The following is a 20,663-nucleotide window of genomic DNA, read 5'->3' as shown; positions in this document are numbered from 1 at the left end:
TAGTAGGTATACATTTTCGAAAAGTGGTATCCCTATGCATATCAAGGTTATGGTCTATGACGACATTATGTATGGAATGGACCATCACGTGATCACCTTCCTTGAGCCCCCCTACTATAACAAGTACTCACTCGTACTCTACACTCTAACCCTCTCACTCCTTACACCATGTCATTCCCAGAAACACCACCCAAACGTCCAGATAGACGTCCCCCTCAACCTACCCCTCTACGTCCTCGCGACCCAGCTATAGATAGAGCTCTTCAATTGTCAACTTTCGAATCCAATTATTCGACAGACGAATTCGTAGCCACTCTCTCTGATAAACTCATAGCTCAGTCAAAAGCAACTTCGGGGCCTTTTGATCCCAAACCTTTCTTACAGACTTTCTCTCCGGCTTTGGATAGTCTACTGGGATTGCGGGCTCAGGTGGCGGAGAGGACTAAGAGGATGGAGACGGAGGTTAGGAGGGCGGAGAGGGAGTATGGGAGAAGGTTGAGAGAGCTGGATGGAGGGTTTGAGGTGGGTGTCGGCATCTCTTCTTTCACATCCCAACCTTTCGACTTGCTTTCTTTATCCTCCCCTCCGTAACATCTATGTTCCTCAGATATCTATTGTTGAACGCTGTCTTTTCTCCCACTCTAGCCCATGTACTATCTCTTCTGTTGTCAAGGACAGGCCACTATACCCCATGAGCGAAGGGAGGAATATCCTTCAATGATGACACATGCACACAACTAACCTCTCAGGCAATAGGAAATTCCTTCTCTTCCCTCGAATCTAAAATAACAGACGTGGGTCAAACAGCGGTCCGTATAGGCGAGCAACTCGAATCTCTACATCAAACTCGTTCCACTGCTCAATCCACTTCTCTCCTTTTATCCTACTACCTTTCCCTCGTTCACATAACTTCCACCACTCCAGATCCTAATAACCCCAAGCCAGAAACGACAAACCCACTGGAACAACTCTTCGCAACTCGGACCTCTCGTGAAGGTAGGGCGAGGATATCAATCATATTACGACGTCTCATGGCAGTCGCAAAGGACGTGGCGGACAACGCGACGACGGCTTTGGTAGATGCTGAAAACGCTGAAGGGGAAGGTGAGACACCGGCAGGAAAGGGGAGAACGGTGTTGAAGAGAAGGACAGAGAAGGAAAAGGCAGAGAGGGTGAGAGATGAGGTGGAGAGATATTGTGAGAGGTTTGAAAAGGAATGTTTGCGGCTGTTCGATAGGAGTTATAGGAAAGGAGATCCGAGAATGATGGCTGTGAGTAAGACTTTCTTTAGGGTTGCCCCTCATCCGAGTAGTCATCATGAACTACTGAGCTAGTCGCGTTGGAGGGTAGATTGTCGTAGGGAATTTTACCCGGCTTGGGGTTGATGCGCGCTGGGGTTGGATCATACACACATTCTGAGAGGCTAGACAACAGAATGATCCAGAAGTATGATGGAAGTACTGACCCACAGCACTGCGCAAAGACCTTGCAAGATTTCAACGGTGGAGCGTCTTGCGTGCAGATATACGTCAATCAACACGATTTCTTCATCTCAAAAGATCGAGTATTGGAGGATGCCGCAAAGGGAGACGGAGATGGAACGAGGGCAGATATGTGAGTATTTCTTCGCGGTCCATCAGAGCAACTTCTTTGACGCATCCATTCCCCGCCTATGTCATCGGGAAAAACTCCAAGTAGCCGTTCAACTTCCCATGCCTGTCCGCACGGATACGCCTGCACAGCGATTGATGTATTCGTGTCCTGACTGTACCTCTCACGAGTATCCACCTGGGATTGTTGATTTCTCTTTCCGACGTCGACTTTGAAACCCGGATGAGAATGGCGAAAGTGGCTGATCATTTAGCTGGTCGACCATTGGCGACCCTGACAGTCCACCACCAACATCCGAACCAGGCATGGAAGCGCTATTCAAAGAGATCCGTTCTACTGTAGCTCAAGAAGCTCAGATTGTAAAAGCTGTCTTTCCCAGTCCTATTGCCGTCATGCAAGTTTTCTTGCAGCGGATATTTGCTCAGGTTGTGAGTCCGCTACAGCTCATACACCTACGTTGTTCTTCTCTCATCCCGACTTACATCCGTACCACGTTTCACTCTCATACACTACGTTACATTTCGTCGTCCCAAACTGGACGATCTTCGTTTCATCTCTCGATACTCAGCTCACGGCCCCTCGCCGTGTTATCCAACGCGACTTCCCAGAATGTGGAGAAGTCACAGCTCACCATAGATCCAACAACACCTCGAATCCCTCGTCTCAAGAGCCTCCACTATCTCCACCCTCGCCGTCCTACGTATCCTTTCCATGGTCCATTCGACATGTTCTACCCTTGTCGAAGATCTCAAGACATACGACGCGACTCTTTCCGGAAGCATGGGATCACTCGGTACGTCTACCATGTCGCTGTCCGTTGTGGGGGCAGCATCAGGAACTGGACCATTGGCAGTGATGTTGGATCATGCACTGGAGGAGATCTTCGTTCCGTGGCTCGAGGGGTCGAGGTATCTGGACAGCGAGACAAAGAATCTTGTGGAGTTGTATGCTGGGTTGTTGAGTCGATTCACACGGTATCATGTGGGTTTCTCCTCTTGTACCAATCCTCTCATCCCTTTGCTCCCCCGCTCTGGTCTCGCTCTTTCTATGTCATCGACCTGGTTTGAGACTAATTTGCAAACTCACTGCAAAGAGCATGGTCTCGGTACTCGAAACTGAAGTGGAGAAAGAGAGCTCGGAAAACTGACTTCTAGGAAACCGTCCTCAAGGCCAAACCCAACTCACTCCTTGACAAGGTAGTTCACCAACTCTCTTCCTCATCTTCCGCCGCCACATCATCCTCAACCGCCCAAGCGGCCGCAGCAGCCATGTCAAAATACGCAAACATGTTCACTGCTTCTGCCGAGCGAGCTACCAAAGCACTGCAAACGTCCAGTCAACCACCGTATCAACTCCCAGGATCGCAACGTACCAGTCAAATCTCTCAAGCTCCCGGATCGAAAATCTTGAGGGGTACCGACTCACCGAAAGGGGCTGTCACGCCTCTGGGCAAACCAGAGGTGAAGAGGCAAGATTCAATGAGGGGTGAGCTGGTGAATCGAGGGTTGGAAGATAAGGTTTGGAGTACAGATGGAGTGTTGACCGTTGAAATGAGTGAGAGGATGTTGAAATGGCATGCAGAGGCGGTGGGGAGGATCGTAGAGCTGAGTCCCAGTGGGGAAGTGTGAGTGATCGCCGCTGATTCCATGTAATGTGGAGCTGACTGTCAGACCCAAAAGCGCCTTTGCTTTATCGCGGACGTTGGCAGAAGCCATCGGTCGGTCTTTTGTTGAAACTGCTCTGGATTCGTGAGTGATGTCTTCCATCTCGACACTGTCTCCATGAGCTGTCACTTCCACCGCCATTGACTTTCGCCGAAAGGCCCGTGGTATCAGATTGACAATACCCTTTCCCCCTCGATGCTGGCCGCATCGTTACCTGTGAAAAGGGCCGGTTCACATGGTTTTAATCAGAGTTGTGGGTATGTATCGCTAACACGCAGCGCCCTCGCCCGGTTGGATCAACAAGATCCCAAGTCGGAACCTGATTTATCGCCTCTGGCAGTGCTCAAACCTGCCGACCTTATCTTTCACCTCTGGCAGAGGTACGCGACGACGGCGTTGTTACCTCTGGCAGGTAGCACCGCTACGTCTCGACGTGAGATAGGGAGTTTGAATTCTCATGGTGTGATGAGGATGGAAGGGAAGGTGAACGCTGTGATACAGCGAGGGTTGGATCGTGGGTTTCTCTTTTGATGCGATCCCATCATACACACCTACTCTCTCTCTACCGATGTTTCCCCTTGCCCCCCACCCTCTTATCAACCTCCCTCTCACTTTCTCCGGTCTTGTTGAAGCTTCGACCCATACATACACAATGATCAACTGCTATGACCCTACGCCACCTTGCTTCGTGCGTGAGCGTTGCATCATGGGAACAGTCTGTCAGGTATCTAGCGTAGCATATCTACCAATATCAAGAAAAAGCGTTGTCATGTTTTTGTTGCATCACATCTTCGGTCGATTTGCTGACATCAGTGATCCTCGGCTGGATCTCACAATTGCTCACGAAACAGAAGAAAAATGACTACAAGCCGAAAAACGACGAATTGTCTTTCGCGCGTACTACGACGGAACCGTGTGAGCTCATCTGTGAGTTTCTAGGAACGGTGAAGGAGGTGGTGGATGAGGGATTGAGTGGGAAGAATGCAGAGGTTTTCTTGACGGAATTAGGGGTGGCCTTTCACAGGTGTGTCGTCCTTCCTTCTACTTGATTTCTGAGATGATTCATCCTCTCTGTGGTCTTCTCGTTGCGATGAGGCATGTTTGAGTGTGTGTGTGTGTGTGAACTTGAGATTGTTTGGGAATTGCAAACGTATCTGAAAGTCGTGTTTAATCGAAGATAGTACTGACTATAGTCTTTTGTTGGATCATTACAAAAAGTTCCCAGTGAACCCAACTGGAGGGTTGATGTTGACAAAGTGAGTTACTCTCACCTCTTCTTGATCATATCAGACATCTAGCATATGTACACCGTCATGGACACTTGTTGATGCCCAGGGATCTAGCAACATACCAAGAGACGGTCGCTTCATTCGCCGTTCCTGCAATAAACGACAGATTCGACATGCTTCGACAACTCGGAAACTCATTCATCGTCCAACCTCACGTTTTGAAATCTTACATGACTGAATCGCATTTGGGTAGGATAGAACTTTCTCTCCTCCGACCTTATTTGCAACAACGTTCGGATTATTCTACTTTCTCAAGATCTTTGAATCTCGATTCGGATGATACGGTCGGTTCTACCGTCATCGCTTCTACATCATCTCACTCTCATGTCCATGGAGGAGTGGGAGGAAAAGGAATGTTCAACAATAGATTCAGTACGATGAGTGGAGTAGCAGGTGCTGGAATGGGTAAACTGAGAGAAATGTTACGTGAATTGGAAGGTGATACGGAAGAAGAAAGAAAAAAGAGGAAAGAAAAGTTGGATCAATGGGATAAAGATCATCCTAAAAGTGCAAGATTACCTCCTCAAGCATGGCAACCTATGCCTTTGTATTATAGTGGATTGTGATGTATATGTACGTTTCTGTGTGTGTGACGTACGTCCGATGAAATGTCTCCATTGCAGGATGAGGAATGTTGCAAGCCGCATACATGACGTTGAACGGATGGGGTTTTGTTACTTCTGTTCCTTCACACACAGTAACTTACTCGGTTGACGTGTGTAGTACTGATTCTACATGTATCATTCGTAGTAGAGTACTCGTATTCGTACTCTGCTCGTACTCTAGGCTCAAGCATGCTATGAGCATGTTGAGGACTGCTGATTTTGAGAATATTTGACAAGATGATAACTGAAGTAGCATTATTTGCATAGCATAAAATAGACAAGACTCGAACACGATCTAAGTGGTTTATATCACTTTCGCTACTCGCTACTCCCCTACTCGCTACTCCCCTCTTTCCCTCTTTCCCTCTTCTTTACGTTCCCCTAAGATCCCACTGAGATCTCACGTGGAATATGACTGACTCTCCTATCGAACCATTCAAATCATTCACTCTGAGGCACCTTGGGAAAGTCGACAGATCAAAAAGAAACAAGCCTCGAAGGAAAGAAGTACGAATAAATCACGAGTTACTTGCTCCGACCCCGATAAGACCCAACTCCAAATTGTAACGTTTTTTCCTTCTTCAAACAGGACTCTTCCCCTCTTGTTTGGCCAAAACGACCTGAGCATCTATCCCTCCATCCACAGCAGCATCCGGTACTGCACTAACAGCCGACATAGCTTCCGCTTCTTCTGCTTCTGTACGAGCAGATTGAGCATCATGTATGTCTTCTTGAGAAGGACCAGCTTTTTCGACAATCTGACCATCGGCTTGGGTTGGGTTTTCAAGGGCAGCTTTTTCTTTGGCTTCTCTGATAGCTGCTTCTTCTTCTTCTTTCGTTTGCATCCTAGAGTTCCTGATCAAGAATCCACCAAAGAAACCGAGGATGGCACATGGTACTCCGATTATGTATACGTCTCGAAGTGTTTCAGTGTATGCCATGAGGGTTGGTTCTCTCATTGCCTGGGCGTTAGCAAAGTTTTCAAGAGTGGAAGCACATCACGTGTGTCGTAGGATATACTTGACCCAATCATGTACCGGGGAGGACGAGCGGTAGAAAACATGCTACAACGATGTGCTATGACAAGAGGTTGAAGGGAAATTAGAGATCAGTGGAAGAGGAGGGAAGGAAAGGAAAAACAAGAGAAGGAGATAAGATGAAGAAATAGTGAAGAAACTCACCTCGGGTATCACGGTCCATACTGCTCTAGCATCATTGACGACGGATAAAACCAACTCTGGACTGAGGCCGGGTGCGTACTTGTGCAAGTTACGAGGGAGCATATTTTGGAATACACTGGTAGCGAGACTGATACCTAGAATGTCAGCTTATTGTATATTGTGATCATGATACGAGATGGCAGGGGAGTTTGATGTAGGGGTGATTGGGGTTATGAGTGAGGGAGCAGAGTGACGATGCAATACTAACCAATAATACGACCCATGAAACCCACTAAAATGTCAGCACTAATATTCTCAAAATGGAGATTCGGACGCCAAGCATAAAGCCAAGAAGATTTGACGACAGAATGGGAAAAGTGACAAGCACAGAGGTCGCTTTTGTTCACAATCAATGTCGGTAGGTATGACAGGAAGGAAGGACAGGATTTAGGAAACAAGGACTCACAGAAGATGACAGCACCAGTAGCAGCAGAAACCAACCAAGGTTCCTTCTTCACCTCAAACTGAACAGCCAACATGGAGTTCTGCATAGCCACCCCCAATCCTATCCCGAGCAAGACTTGGAAACCGTATATGTGACTTTGAGGAGTTCCATACTTCACACTGTACAAACATCCACTACCGATGGCGAGGAAACATGGACCGGCCAAGATGACATACTTGAATCTACCGATCCGACCGATGACTCTGGAAGAGGCGATGAGAGTGAAAACTTGAAGAAGGATGAGTGGAAGGAGTTTGACACCTGCAGCAGTTGCGGAATTATTGTATACGGCTTGGAAAGCTTCGGAAAGGTAGTAAACCTCGAGCATGAAGATTGCGAATAGGAAGAAAAGAACTAATGAGACTCCACTGCGAATTAGTTGGACCCTCATTCTTATTGCGGTTCCGTTCATATTACATACAATGAAAGGGTGGGAGAAGGGGGGGATGGGGGTAGGAGGGAGAAAAAGCAGACTCACACTATGGTCCGACGCTTTAACAATCTAAGTTTGAACATGGCGGCCTCACCCATCCACCATTCATACCCAATGAAGATTGGAATGAGAACAACACTCATGACCAAGGTAGCGATGACACTTCCATCGTTCCATTTCTTGGTGACACCACCCCATTGAAGTGCTAGAATGATACAGACTGACCATGCCATAGCGATGACCATTGCCCCCCAATCGCATCTGACGACAGCCATGATCATATCTTTGTTGTAACCCTTGTATGTCGCTTTACGTCCTAGAGGAGCGGTCGTGGGTAACAAAAAGAATAGCATTGCGAAAGCCAAACCACCGAAGGCTGTGAGTCAGCTATCTAAAAGTCCCACGTCAGAGATGAAGAGACTTACGAAGATTGATATAGAAACACCATCGCCATGAAACATGATCAGCGAAAGCACCACCGATCAATGGTCCGATAACGGAAGCGATAGCGAATACGACCCCCAAAAAACCCAAAGTTTGAGCTCGATTGTGTAGCGGAGTGATCTCTGCAATGATGACCATTCCAATACCGAAGATCCCTGCTGCACCCACACCCGTGATTGCACGACCTAGGATTAGGACGGTCATTCCTGGTGCTAAGGCGCAAATCAAAGATCCTACTTCGAATATGAAAACGGCGAACATCATGACATGTTTCGAGGGAAATAGTTGTGACCATTGAGTGTAGAGCAGATTGAAAGATAAGAGAGTCATGAAGAAACTATTGGTGAGCCATGGTAATTCGGTAAGGGATTGGAAGGCGACCGTGATTTTAGGAATAGCGGTGGCTAGAAGAGATCAGTACTCGTATGCAGTGTTCGTAAGTATAAGAGTAACTCACCGAGAATGAGTTGATCGAGAGCGAAAAGAAAGACGGAGAGCATGAGGGAAAGGATAACAAGCCAGAATCTCCATCTTGGAAGTTCAAGAGGTGCTTGGAAACCTGATACACCGGCAGGTGGCGCTTTAGGTTTATGTGGCTTTTGCTTCTGTTTGTCTTTTTCTGCTTGTATTGAAGATGGAGGAGAGGTGGAATGGGATTCGTGCGATGGTCGTGGAGAAGATTTGGGTGGTTGGGAATGATTCGACGCTAATGTTTGCGTACGGGACTGCATGACGGAGGAAGTGGTGCTCATGGAGAGGGGGGGAGGGGGACGGTCTTGCGTGAAGGTGGAGTTGGTTGCCGAGGAAGGGACCTGGGACTATCGCTGGATAGCAAGTAAGATACGGATAGATGATGTGAAGACGATAGATGGGACGAGGGAGATGACAAGAAGATTATAATAAGTAAAAAATTACACAAAGGTAAGTAACGAGGCCGAGTGTTTTTCAGAAGATGACGTTCAGACGTCGGCACCGAGGGAGACAGCCGGCGCCCGCGGCGGAGATCAGATCGAGGCGCACGGGCTAGCACTAATCTAATTTCGGCTGATTACCAAAAATGCTACGTCCGGAAATTCACTAGTCGTGCCTTTGGAAATTCCGGCGACTCCGCTTCGATCCGAGGCACGAAACTGCTAACTGCTGTTCCGGATCGTGCGGGGTGGACGGCGGGAGACTACAGCTGGAGCAGTAGGTGACTTGCTAGGGACATCACGTAAGCAGGAGGATGTGGAATGAGGGTAGAAAAATAGTGAATCGAGGGAGGGTAAAGATAAGGAATGAACAAGTAAATCAGGGGGAGGAAACGTTCGTAGTCAAGAGACAAGATGCATCCTTTGACTCCTTTCCACGTTGATTCATACTTGCTACCCTGTCGCAGTCTGTCAGCGAAGAGTAGGGCCGCATCGTGAGAGGCAGAAGGAAGGCAGAGAAGGGATTCCTGAATGCGTGTGACCGACCATGGCCGAGGTGCGTGCGCCGAAGGCCGAGGTAAATTTGTGACGCGTCAATCCGGCGCGATGGCATGCCATGGGCGGTTTCATTGTGCTGTTGCCTGAGACTGTGACTGTTGACATTTTATCAATCTTGGCTGTAGGAACAGTGTTTCTATCACGCGAGAGTCGGTCACCGAGCTCTGTCATCTGAATGTTCTTAATGTGAGACCAAGCCACTATGTAACCTGTGAGTCATGTGGAAAGTACAAAGGGAACACGACAGATCTACGCTTCACCTTCCCCACCTGTTCCAGGCGTCACGACCATACGACAGATCGCTATAGCTTGACCCAACACATCACATGCCTCTGTTTCGGCCGATCAAGCTCCACCAGTCCCATCGAAACAGAATCATGCATCTCGAAGCTTTTTGTATCTAATCACCCCCCACATCTCATACTTCTGGCGGCTCAGAAGTCAACCTAATCCGCCCCGACACCGCAGCAAGTGGTACCAACGGCTGTACAGTTTCCGCTGTCACATTATTCTGTTTGTCCTCCGACAATCTCCTATCAGGTAAGAACACACACGCCACAACACCAATCCCAGCTATAATGATAGCCCCCGACAGAATATCGTGCATGTTTTCCGACCAAGCTTGTATCGTCGCCGTCCTGATCGGTGTCCCTAATGGATATCTCGCCAAAGCTCTCACACCACCTCCGTATATCTGAACCGCCAATGTTGAATTTCCTGCGATGGGATCGACATATTTGTGTAAAGCTACTAGAAGTCTTTGTTGGATAGAACCGACCACAGCTGAACCTAGAGCTGATCCCAAAGCGATGGTGAGAAGGACGAAACCTGTAATAACTCCGACGTTCGCGTGTGAGACCGCCGCTTGAGCTGCTACTAACAAGGTACAGGTCATAAACCCCCCTCCCATACCTTGGATGACTTGAGGCATGACGATTTGGAAAGTTGAAGAACCGGCGGAACGATAACGGATCATCAGGCCTAACCCTAGTAGACGGAGACAAGCGCCGAAGACTGTGAGTCGTTTGTAATGTCTCGTATAAGCTGCAATAGCTCCTCCTACGACACCGAAGATGACGAGCGAAAGGGATTGAGCGTAGAGGAAATAAGTAGCCGAGGTGGTGTTCCAATTGAAGACTATTTCAACCCAGTTGAGAGCTGGAGTGGACGTCATGCCGTAGGAGAAATCATCGAGGAAGTAAATGACACAAGGGAGGATGACATCAACGTTTGTGAATAGTGTTCGAAGGTTGACTAATGGTTTAGATACACGAAGTTCGATCAACGGCCAAACGAGAAGGAGTATACCACCAACGACGAACATTGCGATGATGTAACCTGAATCGTATCCGTTTGGTGCTCTATTGGCGATGGTGAGAGGAAGGAGAAGGAGTAGAAATCCACCGGCGAAACATAACATTCCAAGAATATCGATATCAATCAAAAAAGCTTTGACGGCACCTAAGAAACCTCGACCTTCATATGGAAAAGGTCGAATGATGCCTGCGCGAACAGTGGCTCGTTGTTGAACGCCAAGAACGATAATGATAGGGAGTGTGACAATGGGATTAAGAATAGAGAACGTTGCTGGACCCCATCTCCATCGATCAGGAATGAGAGCGCCAGTGATTTTAGAAGATATACCAAAGTTTATGACGAAATGTAATGTTACCGCTTGACCAACTAAAGCTCTCCAACGAGGAGGTACTAAATCTGCCAGAATCAATTGTTGTACAAGGGTAAGACCACAATTTCCCAGAGCGAAGAATACTACGCCACCGGCGAGAGTGTTGATTCCTTGTGAAGTGGCGATGACGAGGGTGCCGATGGTGAGGAATAACAAGGATAGGGCATAGACGAAAGCTCGACCGAATATATCGGCGGTTTTGGCGTAGATGGGTTTGCCGATGGCGAAGATCATGGATTGAATGACGGCGAGGGTGGTCCATTGTACCAGACCGTTGAAAACTGTGGCTCCATAGATGAGATAGACGTTCATGGTGAAGTTATCTAAGCCGCTGACATAGGCAGTGAGGATGATCCTGTTGTTCAGCTGGACTCCATTCGCCCCGTGGAGGGACAAGTTGGGGGTGAGTGAACAAACCAATGATCAAGTAGACATGTCACATGGGAGTAGAGAAGCGATATACTCACCCAGTCCAAAGCACAATCTTCTGCCATCTCGGGATGGGCGGAAGGGAGGTCGGTATGAACAGCTCTTCTTCCACCACATCATCATCTTTGATATCTTCCGCCAGACGTCTAGAGTGTGTTTCTTCTGTATGTATCTCCGCCATGGTGATTTTCCGAGAGACTTTTGTGTCTGGAAGTCTGGGGCGGATGAAGAAGAGATTGATGACGGGAAAGGGTTGGGGATCTTATTGCACTTCTCACTCTTCACCCATCTTTTCACATTCCTCGTAGCCTCGTAATCCCTTCCGTTCCACCTCTCCACGGAAGTCGGCCGATCAGGGGTACCCGGCGAGGGGAGCAGAGTACTGGGCGCAGTCTCCAAGCGAGAACACACGCTCAGTCTTCTGAGTTCGGCCTTCCCCCGAGACTCAGCCTCGACCCAGACCCTCTCCTCAGGGTTCGAACCACACACATACTATCTCTTCTCTGATCCAGTGAGGTGCGGTCCGCTTGAGCGGGGTATCTCATGTCTTTTGTCTTGATACGTGAGGCCCTTATCAGATTAGAACTTGGACAGGGATCAGGGATTTCGTGACGCCATTCTGCCGGCCCGAGAAACCCGATGTCGCTTCCTTCTCTGTACCTTAGTCGTACGCTTCTTGGTATTGATGACGGTCGACATTGAAACACGAGGTAGTTACACTCCATCAAGTCTCTGGATCTCTGGGCTCGTGTGGTCGCTATTTATCATTGATTTACTCTCAAACACGCCAGAGCCATGATGGCTTCCTCCCTTCCTAATCCAGTTCAGGCTCCTCCACACGTTCATGCCCTCCTCGATAGACTTCACGCTCAGTCGGTGGAACAGGAGAAGACGGCTACTGCTGCTCAGCTTCAAGCTGTTGGGTTTGATGATTTCATGAGGGATAAATACATAGCTTTGGATCAAGACAAGTCACAGTTTGTGTATCAGTTGATACTTTCTACTGGGGCTCGGAATGTGGTTGAGGTGAGTCGATATTTCGTCTTCTTCTTTTTTCACTGTTCTCTTTGTCCTGTCCTGTCGTGTTGTTGGAGAGTACGTCCCAATTGATGGAGCGAAGTCACTTGTTGAGGGTACACGGTGAATCGCAAAAAACGCTGTTGGGCGAGGACTGGTGGATATGGAGATGTGGGATAAGATGGTTGCGAGACTGTTTGACGATCGATAGGCAGGAACAAGCTTCGGGGTCAGCACCATCTACCTAGCACTTGCCGTCTCCCAAAATATAGCCAAATCCGGTGAGTATGGAGTGGTGATAGGGACGGAGAACGAGCCCTCGAAAGCTGCTCAAGCAAGACTGCACTGGGCGGAAGTGGGTGAAGGTTTGGAAGAGATCATCGAATTGAGAGAAGGTGATTTGAGGGAAACATTGAAAGTTGATTTACCTGAGACCGTTGATCTTTTGTCACTCGATAGTGAGTCATTGCTTGTCTCATCCAATCTCCGTATCTACCATCCTCAGTGAAACTCGTCTGTATCAACGTACTGCAACTCGGTTCGCGATATGACTATACCATCAGCTCATTATCCAAACGTGAGGCCGAGGTAAGGGGGGCGATTTGCTGTGCTCACTTTTCCAGTCTGGGCCCCGATGGCTCTACCAACTCTTAAACTCGTTCAACCACATTTCAAACCTGGCTCGACGGTCTTGATAGATAACACCATCGGTGCCGCTTCAGGCTACAAAGACCTTCTGACTCATCTCCGCGCACCGGGTAGCGGATTCACCAACCTGACGCTACCATATGACAAGGGATTGGAGATGTGTGTGTATGTAGGGTGACATTATCCTGCTCATAGGCGTTGCATAGTTACTGTCAGTATGAGTAGTGCTTCACTCGTACTCACAGTCGCTATTCGTATCAAACATAAACGATCCAGATTCTCGGTCATCGATCGATCTCTACGCACAGACCTCTTTGTTCCTCCGCCCTGACGCCCGCACTAATTCAGCCCTCCTTTGAGACAATTAACCCCGCTTTGACCATCAATCAAAACCATCAACCTATACTTTTTCCATGAAACGGGTTCTTTGCCCTCTGACTTTGTGGGTGTAAAGAGGAAGGGGGAGGGATGTAGCTTGAAAGGGGTAAGAGGGACGTGCTCTTTGCTCTTTGCTCTTTTGGCGTAGCTTGGGTATGACAAGGGAGTGAAGGGGAGGATGAAGAAATAAAGGTTTTATCGTTTGGGTTTATCATATCCGTTTGTACGACGACAGGAATAAGAGATAACTGAACAATTTTGATAGATGGAACAGAGGTTTGCCAAAATGACAATGGCACAATCTTCCCTTGACTATCCGGAGATGGTGAGTTTTCTTCATTTTCGTTCTCTCTGTTGTGCAGCAGTTCCCCATTACGGCTGGAATTGTGAGGAAAGGGATGGAAGATAAAGCAGGTCATTCTCAACGATTCAGGGTGATGATTGAACGGCCACAGGATCAAGAGGTCAACATTTGAGATGCTAATGTTCAGAGAGAACTCTTCGAACGGAACGCAGCTTGGTCAGCGACCGTTAGGAAACGTGATCCTGGTGTGAGTTTCTTTCCTCCACACACACCCTCTAACTTTGGGACTCTCGGTCTGCCAGAGAGAAAAACCATCAACTTGATAAATTCGACAATGCTCGCAAAGCAGTGTATCTTCTCTTTCGAACCAGAATTTTATGCTGGGAGATCTCTGTTCGAGAACCGACCCAATGCTCATCCAGACTCAGGGGACTTGATCATGCAGCAGGAGAAGATGTAGGGAAAGGCACAGATGATAAGATCAAGAAGCTTACCAACAGTTCTTCCCTCGACACTACCCCGGTCAACGTCCTGAAATCCTCTGGATAGGATGTGAGTCTCTCCATATCTCTTCACACATATACACATCCTCTCATGCCGGTCATATCTCAAACAAAGGGATGGTGTACATGCACGTCATTCCCCGGAGCATAGCAGCTTTGATCAGAGACAAAGTGACCATGAGCGAGATAGAACTGACCCACCAGGCTCAGACGCTAGAGTACCCGAAACTACCATCATGGGCTGCGATCCCGGCGATATCTTTTGCGTTCGAAATATCGCAAATATGTATTCTCCGAAAGACGACAGTGTCAATGTGAGTATCTCGATTGTGTGTTGTACACGGAGAGGTGGGTTGATATATCAGGGTGTCATGATGATCGCTTTGCAGAATTTCAAGGTCAAACATATTGTCGTCACTGTGAGTCTTACGATACACTTTCCCCCTTCAAATTCGGTATACTCATCTCTCTCAATCACTCACCCCCTCAATCCATCGTTCGCCCGTTCTTTCGAGAAAATTGACTGGGTGGAAGCGATCTACCACGGAACACGGGGCGATTTGGTCAACAAGATATCATGAGAAAAGAAGTAGACATGATCCGGAAGGAAGAGGCAGAAAGACAAAGAGCTGGAGAGGAAGAAACGGAAGTTCTCACCTGACATAAAGGGGCATACCAATTGCGTAGGATGTCAACAAGCTCTCAACGTCACCAAATTACCCGCCGTAGCCCCTACGACACCTTTGCAGAGGTACATCCAACCTCTGGCCACGTTGGCACGTACGCTATACACACCAGATGGTCCACCCACGTTGGATTTATTGGTAGAAGAGGTAAGTCAGCCTTGTAATCTGTACACACTTCTCTGCATATGCTACCGCCGCATATTCCTTTGGGTCTGAGTCGATGAGTGGTATTCAGGCTTGGTCGCTTGAAGTCATTCCGTGGGGAACAAATCACTGGAGAGGTCTTGCGTACTTCGAGGAGAACCGAGGTGTGATACGATCGGAAAGCTGATACTGGCAGAATGTCGTACAGCAGGTCAAAAACCTATTGGAATCAGACGTCATAAAAAATGTCAGTCCTCCTCGAGTTTACTTATATGTGATGTTGACGTAACAGGACTGGAAACGCCGTGGACCTCAGGGTGTCGTCATCCACGGTTGGGTCTATCACCTTGAAGATGTCAGTAGTTTGATCTGTTCGTCAAGTTGACTGACGTATCAGGGAACCATCCGAGATCTCAACATCTCTCAAGGTCCTCCCGGCAGTGTGCCAGGTCAGAAAGCAGAAGCTTTCTTCTGAATATAGCATTTAATAGATCTTGTCAGTTCCAAAGTTGCGAGTCAGATGTATGCGATGCATGTCGGTGTTATGGGACGACATGGTATGCCTTCGGAGGTTTCAGATTGCCCAATTCGACAGGACGGTCGTAGTTGGATCTTACTGTCAGCTTCATTCCAATGTTTCAAACAGTCACACAGGTGCAGAGTGGACGTAATCCAGACGGGGAAGGAGGAACGATGAATCGTGCGAAGTGTAAAGGAGACACTGACGCGCTTCTATATCGTCGGAGATACTTGATTGCGTGCTCCTCAATATAATCCGGTGAGATGTCCAGATCTGCCCAACCCTTGACAGGTTCTCCATCGATGCCTACCGCTCCATCACTTCGAGATGTGGCCCAACCACTAGGTTTCTCCTCGCCCGGACTGGCAAACAGTTCCGTACCCATATCGTCGATGAATTTACGTTCAATTTCATCAGGACTGATCACAGGCCACCAGATGGCTCGGTGAATGATGGAGGATACGAGCTTTGCAACCGCTTTTGGTACCTCGGGAACGCCGGAAACGGGTCTCATGGTCATAGCGCTTGTGAGTGCGAACAGAGAGTTGAACGTGTGCATCGCGGGGCCAGGAAGGGCGAAGGTTGAGGCGACAGATGTGACGGGTGCGGTGAGCATGACGCTGAGTGCTGATGCGACGTCAAGAACGTGAACGGGGAGGATTTTGGTACGACCCTGATTGAATTTGAAAAGGATAGGATATTCTATCTATCAGTACGTAGTTGGTTGATGGGTGATGTGACATGTGTAAGGTGGTAACTCACGCGCAATAGCGTTCAATAACCAATCTTCCGCACCATACATGCCTGCTGGACGAACAATAGTAGCTTCTGGGAAAGCCTCCCGCACCGCCCGCTCTCCAGCGTACTTTGTACGATAAAATTCCGAGGTTGAGCTGGGTGATGCATTGAGATGCGAGACGTGTATCAGTCGAGGGACGTTGGCCTGTGCCGCCACTCGAGCAATCAAGCCAGCAGCCCTGGAGATCAGTTAGAGTCTTATGTATTGAGCTGGTGACGATTCACTTGACGTTAATATCCTCGAAAGTGAAATTTCTGATGATCAGCTATGAGAGGCCGGAGTCAGATCAGCTACTCACTTTGTCTCCCAATCCCTCCCGGCAAGGTTGTATACCGTATCTGAATGCTTGACACATTCATATATCTGATCAGGGTTCCTGGCATCCCATTCCTGTACATATCAGTATCATTTCTGGATGGTAATTATCGGTCCACTTACCATCGGAACGATCTGTCCTAAATCCCCCATGACACGCAAATGACGTTTCTCATCTTCGTCACGATAAGGTACGATGACTTGTGCACCTTGTTTTGCGATTTTTGCTACAGTGTATCGACCGAGAAAACCGGTACAGCCAAAGACAGTGACTACGTTGCCAGAGACTGAAGATCGACCGCCGGTGGGAGGTCCGCGTTTGATTATCGGTCGAGGGGTATGAGAGGAGGGAGAATGCTCGACGATGAGATCATGAGCTCCCTACAAGGGTCAGCAGGACTGGTGGCAGTGTATTGGTCGAGATGCATGACGCAGAACAAGGCCAGAGGGCAGCAGAGAATGAACAGAGATATAGACTCCAACTGACCCGACGAGGAGTGGCTGTGCGTCTAAAGGAGACAACCGGCGCTCTCAGTCTGTGACCTACACGTCAGCTCGTGTCAGAACATGGTCGCTTGATAGCTCACCGAGTCGTGTCAAGGCCATGGATGTCGGTGTGGAGAGTATGAAGAGATAGTGATAGGGGATAGCTACTCTAGGTTTACGGAGGGAACGAGTAGGAAGGAAGAAGCCGAATGTGGCGGAAATTGATTCCGCTATATTCCATCCCATACAAGTAGTCCTCACCGCTCTCGCATTCCATCCCTTTCTCTCCTGTCATCCAACCTTGTTACTCGGCAGCTGGCAGGGATATCCACCTCGACATTGTGGCGAGAGTCTCATTCGCCGTCTAGAAAGAGTTGTTACAGATCAAGATGTTGTCTTCTGGTTCGGGACGGCCTTGGCAGAGCTTGTCCCCGACTCAGGCTTTGGTCGGTGGGTGTCTTGGCTTCTCTTACGATCCCCTATCACCCCTTCCATCTATCCTTCTCTAGTCATCGCGGTCGTCAGTATCAGTCATGGGCAAGTGATTGCGACATAGCTGACCCTCAGAACAAGCATGTGATCCGACACTCCCAGCGCCTAATGAGACTGTCAATCTCGAGTTGGCAGAGCTCATCAACCGAAAGAAAGCTAACAGGTGTGTTTTCTGCTACTCATTTCAGTCACATGACTAGATGTAGAGGTCCTATCTACTTGGGCAGGATTGCGGTGCCCAAACGAACAGCCAAGCTAACGATCAGCGCCCGGGAAGCCACCCACGCCCTCCTGACTCATATCAACTCTCGTAATCCTAACCAGTCCCTACTCGCTCTCAACACTTTAGATTGTCTTGTGAAGAATTGCGGATATCCTGTACATCTTCAGATCAGTACCAAGGAGTTCCTCAATGAACTGGTCCGACGCTTCCCTGAACGGCCACCTATGGTCACGGGCCGTGTCATGGCACGGATCTTAGAGGTGTGTCCCTGTCACTATCTTCAGTGCCGATGCGGGGTCGACGTCTTGAGCTAACCCATAGTTGATACATGAATGGAAGAATACGCTTTGTGTACATTCCAAGTATAAGGAGGATTTGGTACATATAAGAGATATGCACAGGCTGTTGAGCTACAAAGGTGTGTCCATCAATCCTCAAAGATCCAAAAGCTAAACAACGCAAGGCTACAGGTTCAAGGCGTTCGACGCTGCGAGAGCGATGGCCAATGAAAACCCCAACGAAGTCAGTTGCGTCACGGTCAAGGTGTCAAGCTGATATGACAGAATCTCAAGTCGCCCCAGGAGCTCGAAGAAGAAGATCGGGCAGCGAAGAGTGCCGTCAGTCCCTCTTACTCGACACTGAGCACCTTGCTGACATGTAAGAAGCTGCAAGAGTTGATTCGTCGAGGGACACCCCGAGATCTAGCCGCCGCCCAGGAACTGATGAAAGCTCTCGCTGGAGCAGTGCGTCATCTCGATTACTTCATGCCCGACCGCTGACAAGCAGGAACCGGAAAAAGCGCCAGATTACGCGTCGCAGACCTTGAGCGAGTTGGACAAGGTTCAATCCAAGGCTATTCTGCTCAATGACATGCTCAACAACGCTCGTGAGGGAGAGAAGATTGGCATCGAAGGTGATGTCTATGATCAGGTCGCCATGGCTTGTAGAGGTGCAAGACCGAAGATCCAGCGCTGGATCGAAGAGGAGGACGGGGAACGAGAGGGTATGATGGGTGAGTCATTTGTGAATGAAAGACACGTCGAATCTGATAATTGCAGACCGCCTTTTGTTGTGCAATGATCTCATCAACAATGCTTTGGACAGGTTCGAAGCATGTAAAGCTGGGGACTGGGCTGCTGCGAAGGCGTTGGTGGAATCGTGAGTTCTATACATTACCATATTCTCATAGGTCGTCTGAGACGGTGGAGAGATCTTGGCTGACACACAGTGCCAACCCGAACCAGAAAGCCGCCGATCTGATCTCATTCGACGCGTTCGCGGATGAAGACCTGGAAGGCCGGACTGGTCAAGGTGGTCTCTCACTGCCGACCGACATGGCAGGTTCATCGACTTCGGCTGGACTCACATCCTCCGGGCTTCCTCTCGACCTCTTCTCTGCACCTTCTCCTGCACCTTCACCCAACTCATCCGGGAAGGCTTCCACTTCGGGTCATGCCAGACAAGACCCCATGGCGTTCTTCGCTACCAAGCCTGCTCAATCTCCGAGTGGTCCAGGCGTTGGGTCAGACACTGGGTTTGGGAATCTACTATTCCCTTCGGGATCCACATTTTCACCACCTCAACCTTCCACAGGATTCGCCCCGTCTCTTCAACCGCCAGCTCCCACCGTTGGGTATTCGCTATCACCACAACCGACAACACCGGGCACGAACGGTACTGGACAATCGGGATCGCAGGGGCAAGGGCAAGGGAAGGGACAGAAGAAAGATGCGTTTGCGGATCTTGTAGATTTGATGAGTTAGGTCAAGGTTGTATACTGCTTCGCATGATATGGTTGCATAAATTATGATGGGTTTGATCTCACCAGCCGTTCTCTACACAAGTCCCAGAGGGTCAAACAAAAGCGGAGATAACGTAGAAACGGAGTGAACGATGAGAAGAGAGAACCCTCAGTGGATCAATATCGCTACTTGCAAGAGGACGACCTGATAGCCTTTGTCAAATGGCGTGTCATCCTCTGCTGGCGTTGAAGAAATTCCAAACATCACGGGGTATCTATCTTCCAATCTTCTCTCTTCCTCGTGCGTGTGTGGAGGGGAGAGAAGGGTAGGTTGTGTGGTGTAGGTGGGAGGGAGGGTATGGTAGGGGGAGGTGGATAGGGGAGACCAAGTGACAGAGTAAGCCCCATCGAGTTACCTTCCATCTTGAATCTATCGATTCGAAATGTTACCAGGCAATCGCATGACTATAATCTATGAGCCATTCTCAATTTTCTCTTTTTTACCTATTCCCCCTCTTTTGACCAAAGATACATCTCCCATACCGATCCTCTTCATATATCACAACTCGTATCTTCGCCAATGAAGAGAAAAGGAAAGGCGAGAGATGAATCATGGGATCGTAGGTCCTCGACAAGATCTTTTCAAGGGATCATGTTCGATCCGGATGAGAACCGTCGATCGAATTTCATCTTTAAGATTTGTCAAGTCATCTTGTTCTCCAGATCCAAGTGAATGGAAAAGAGGAGAAGATGAGAAGAAGAACAGATTTGTGACTAGAGATACTTGATTTCAAGCGCTTTCCTTTACTGTTCGACCTACGATCAAGAAAGGGGGAAGAGAAGAGAAAAAGTAAGCTCCGGGGACTTTCCCCACGGTAAGATAGTGTATCCGTACGTCGATTCAACCAACAGGTATGATAGAAGATGACGATGGAAAGTGGGTGGACCGTGATGACGATTCTTGTGACTTGGTCGAGAAGAGATAGACAGTTGCTCAAGTTTTTGTATGGGGGTGGGTGAGAGTGACGTGGCATTTGGTTTTGAGAGGGCGAAATGTGGGGTAAGGGGGAGAGATAGCGTTGATTCCGGTGGGGTAATGAATGACGTATTT

At 48.6% G+C, this 20,663-nt stretch overlaps 7 protein-coding genes across 7 annotated transcripts; 4 read left to right on the top strand and 3 right to left on the bottom strand.

Moving 5' to 3' along the window:
* Positions 1 to 167: 167 nt before the first annotated feature.
* TREMEDRAFT_46166 (uncharacterized protein) lies at positions 168 to 5,130 on the top strand (the record flags this gene model as incomplete). The annotated part of the gene is made up of 13 exons (XM_007008568.1): positions 168 to 522; positions 750 to 1,049; positions 1,143 to 1,271; positions 1,472 to 1,614; positions 1,865 to 2,039; positions 2,248 to 2,592; positions 2,766 to 2,941; positions 3,137 to 3,235; positions 3,282 to 3,359; positions 3,554 to 3,789; positions 4,089 to 4,299; positions 4,469 to 4,531; positions 4,611 to 5,130. Coding segments are annotated over 13 exons (2,830 nt in total), but the record flags the coding sequence as incomplete, so codon positions are not given.
* Positions 5,131 to 5,969: 839 nt separating this feature from the next.
* TREMEDRAFT_13495 (uncharacterized protein) lies at positions 5,970 to 8,295 on the bottom strand (the record flags this gene model as incomplete). Its single annotated transcript, XM_007008558.1, has 7 exons — positions 5,970 to 6,131; positions 6,351 to 6,484; positions 6,598 to 6,621; positions 6,796 to 7,202; positions 7,313 to 7,643; positions 7,693 to 8,115; positions 8,169 to 8,295. Coding segments are annotated over 7 exons (1,608 nt in total), but the record flags the coding sequence as incomplete, so codon positions are not given.
* Positions 8,296 to 9,598: 1,303 nt separating this feature from the next.
* On the bottom strand, positions 9,599 to 11,221 carry TREMEDRAFT_36224 (uncharacterized protein; the record flags this gene model as incomplete). The annotated part of the gene is made up of 1 exon (XM_007008560.1): positions 9,599 to 11,221. A coding segment is annotated over one exon (1,623 nt), but the record flags the coding sequence as incomplete, so codon positions are not given.
* An 873-nt stretch (positions 11,222 to 12,094) lies between these two features.
* On the top strand, positions 12,095 to 13,139 carry TREMEDRAFT_36250 (uncharacterized protein; the record flags this gene model as incomplete). The annotated part of the gene is made up of 3 exons (XM_007008564.1): positions 12,095 to 12,337; positions 12,525 to 12,771; positions 12,937 to 13,139. 3 exons carry the CDS (start codon positions 12,095 to 12,097, stop codon positions 13,137 to 13,139), a joined length of 693 nt encoding a protein of 230 aa, XP_007008626.1.
* A 492-nt stretch (positions 13,140 to 13,631) lies between these two features.
* On the top strand, positions 13,632 to 15,451 carry TREMEDRAFT_70556 (uncharacterized protein; the record flags this gene model as incomplete). The annotated part of the gene is made up of 9 exons (XM_007008587.1): positions 13,632 to 13,664; positions 13,831 to 13,890; positions 14,144 to 14,195; positions 14,351 to 14,460; positions 14,512 to 14,565; positions 14,815 to 14,979; positions 15,173 to 15,223; positions 15,269 to 15,331; positions 15,374 to 15,451. 9 exons carry the CDS (start codon positions 13,632 to 13,634, stop codon positions 15,449 to 15,451), a joined length of 666 nt encoding a protein of 221 aa, XP_007008649.1.
* A 34-nt stretch (positions 15,452 to 15,485) lies between these two features.
* Positions 15,486 to 17,242, bottom strand: TREMEDRAFT_72592 (uncharacterized protein). Its single transcript, XM_007008586.1, has 8 exons — positions 17,198 to 17,242; positions 17,098 to 17,153; positions 16,734 to 16,991; positions 16,594 to 16,685; positions 16,520 to 16,549; positions 16,259 to 16,473; positions 15,703 to 16,198; positions 15,486 to 15,588 (listed from the first exon to the last, which is right to left on the bottom strand). Exons 1-8 carry the CDS (start codon positions 17,214 to 17,216, stop codon positions 15,519 to 15,521), a joined length of 1,236 nt encoding a protein of 411 aa, XP_007008648.1. The 5' UTR covers positions 17,217 to 17,242; the 3' UTR covers positions 15,486 to 15,518.
* A 153-nt stretch (positions 17,243 to 17,395) lies between these two features.
* Positions 17,396 to 19,625, top strand: TREMEDRAFT_72591 (uncharacterized protein). Its single transcript, XM_007008585.1, has 10 exons — positions 17,396 to 17,546; positions 17,664 to 17,751; positions 17,855 to 18,071; positions 18,133 to 18,229; positions 18,275 to 18,333; positions 18,375 to 18,428; positions 18,474 to 18,554; positions 18,598 to 18,823; positions 18,870 to 18,969; positions 19,040 to 19,625. The coding sequence occupies exons 1-10, from the start codon at positions 17,486 to 17,488 to the stop codon at positions 19,572 to 19,574; spliced, it is 1,518 nt and encodes a 505-aa protein (XP_007008647.1). The 5' UTR covers positions 17,396 to 17,485; the 3' UTR covers positions 19,575 to 19,625.
* Positions 19,626 to 20,663: the final 1,038 nt, after the last annotated feature.

Source organism: Tremella mesenterica (assembly GCF_000271645.1).
Source record: "Tremella mesenterica DSM 1558 unplaced genomic scaffold TREMEscaffold_25, whole genome shotgun sequence".
NCBI classification, from domain to species: Eukaryota; Fungi; Basidiomycota; class Tremellomycetes; order Tremellales; family Tremellaceae; genus Tremella; species Tremella mesenterica.
The sequence above is the reverse complement of the archived record's forward strand: the minus strand, read 5'-3'. Positions and strand labels throughout refer to the sequence as shown.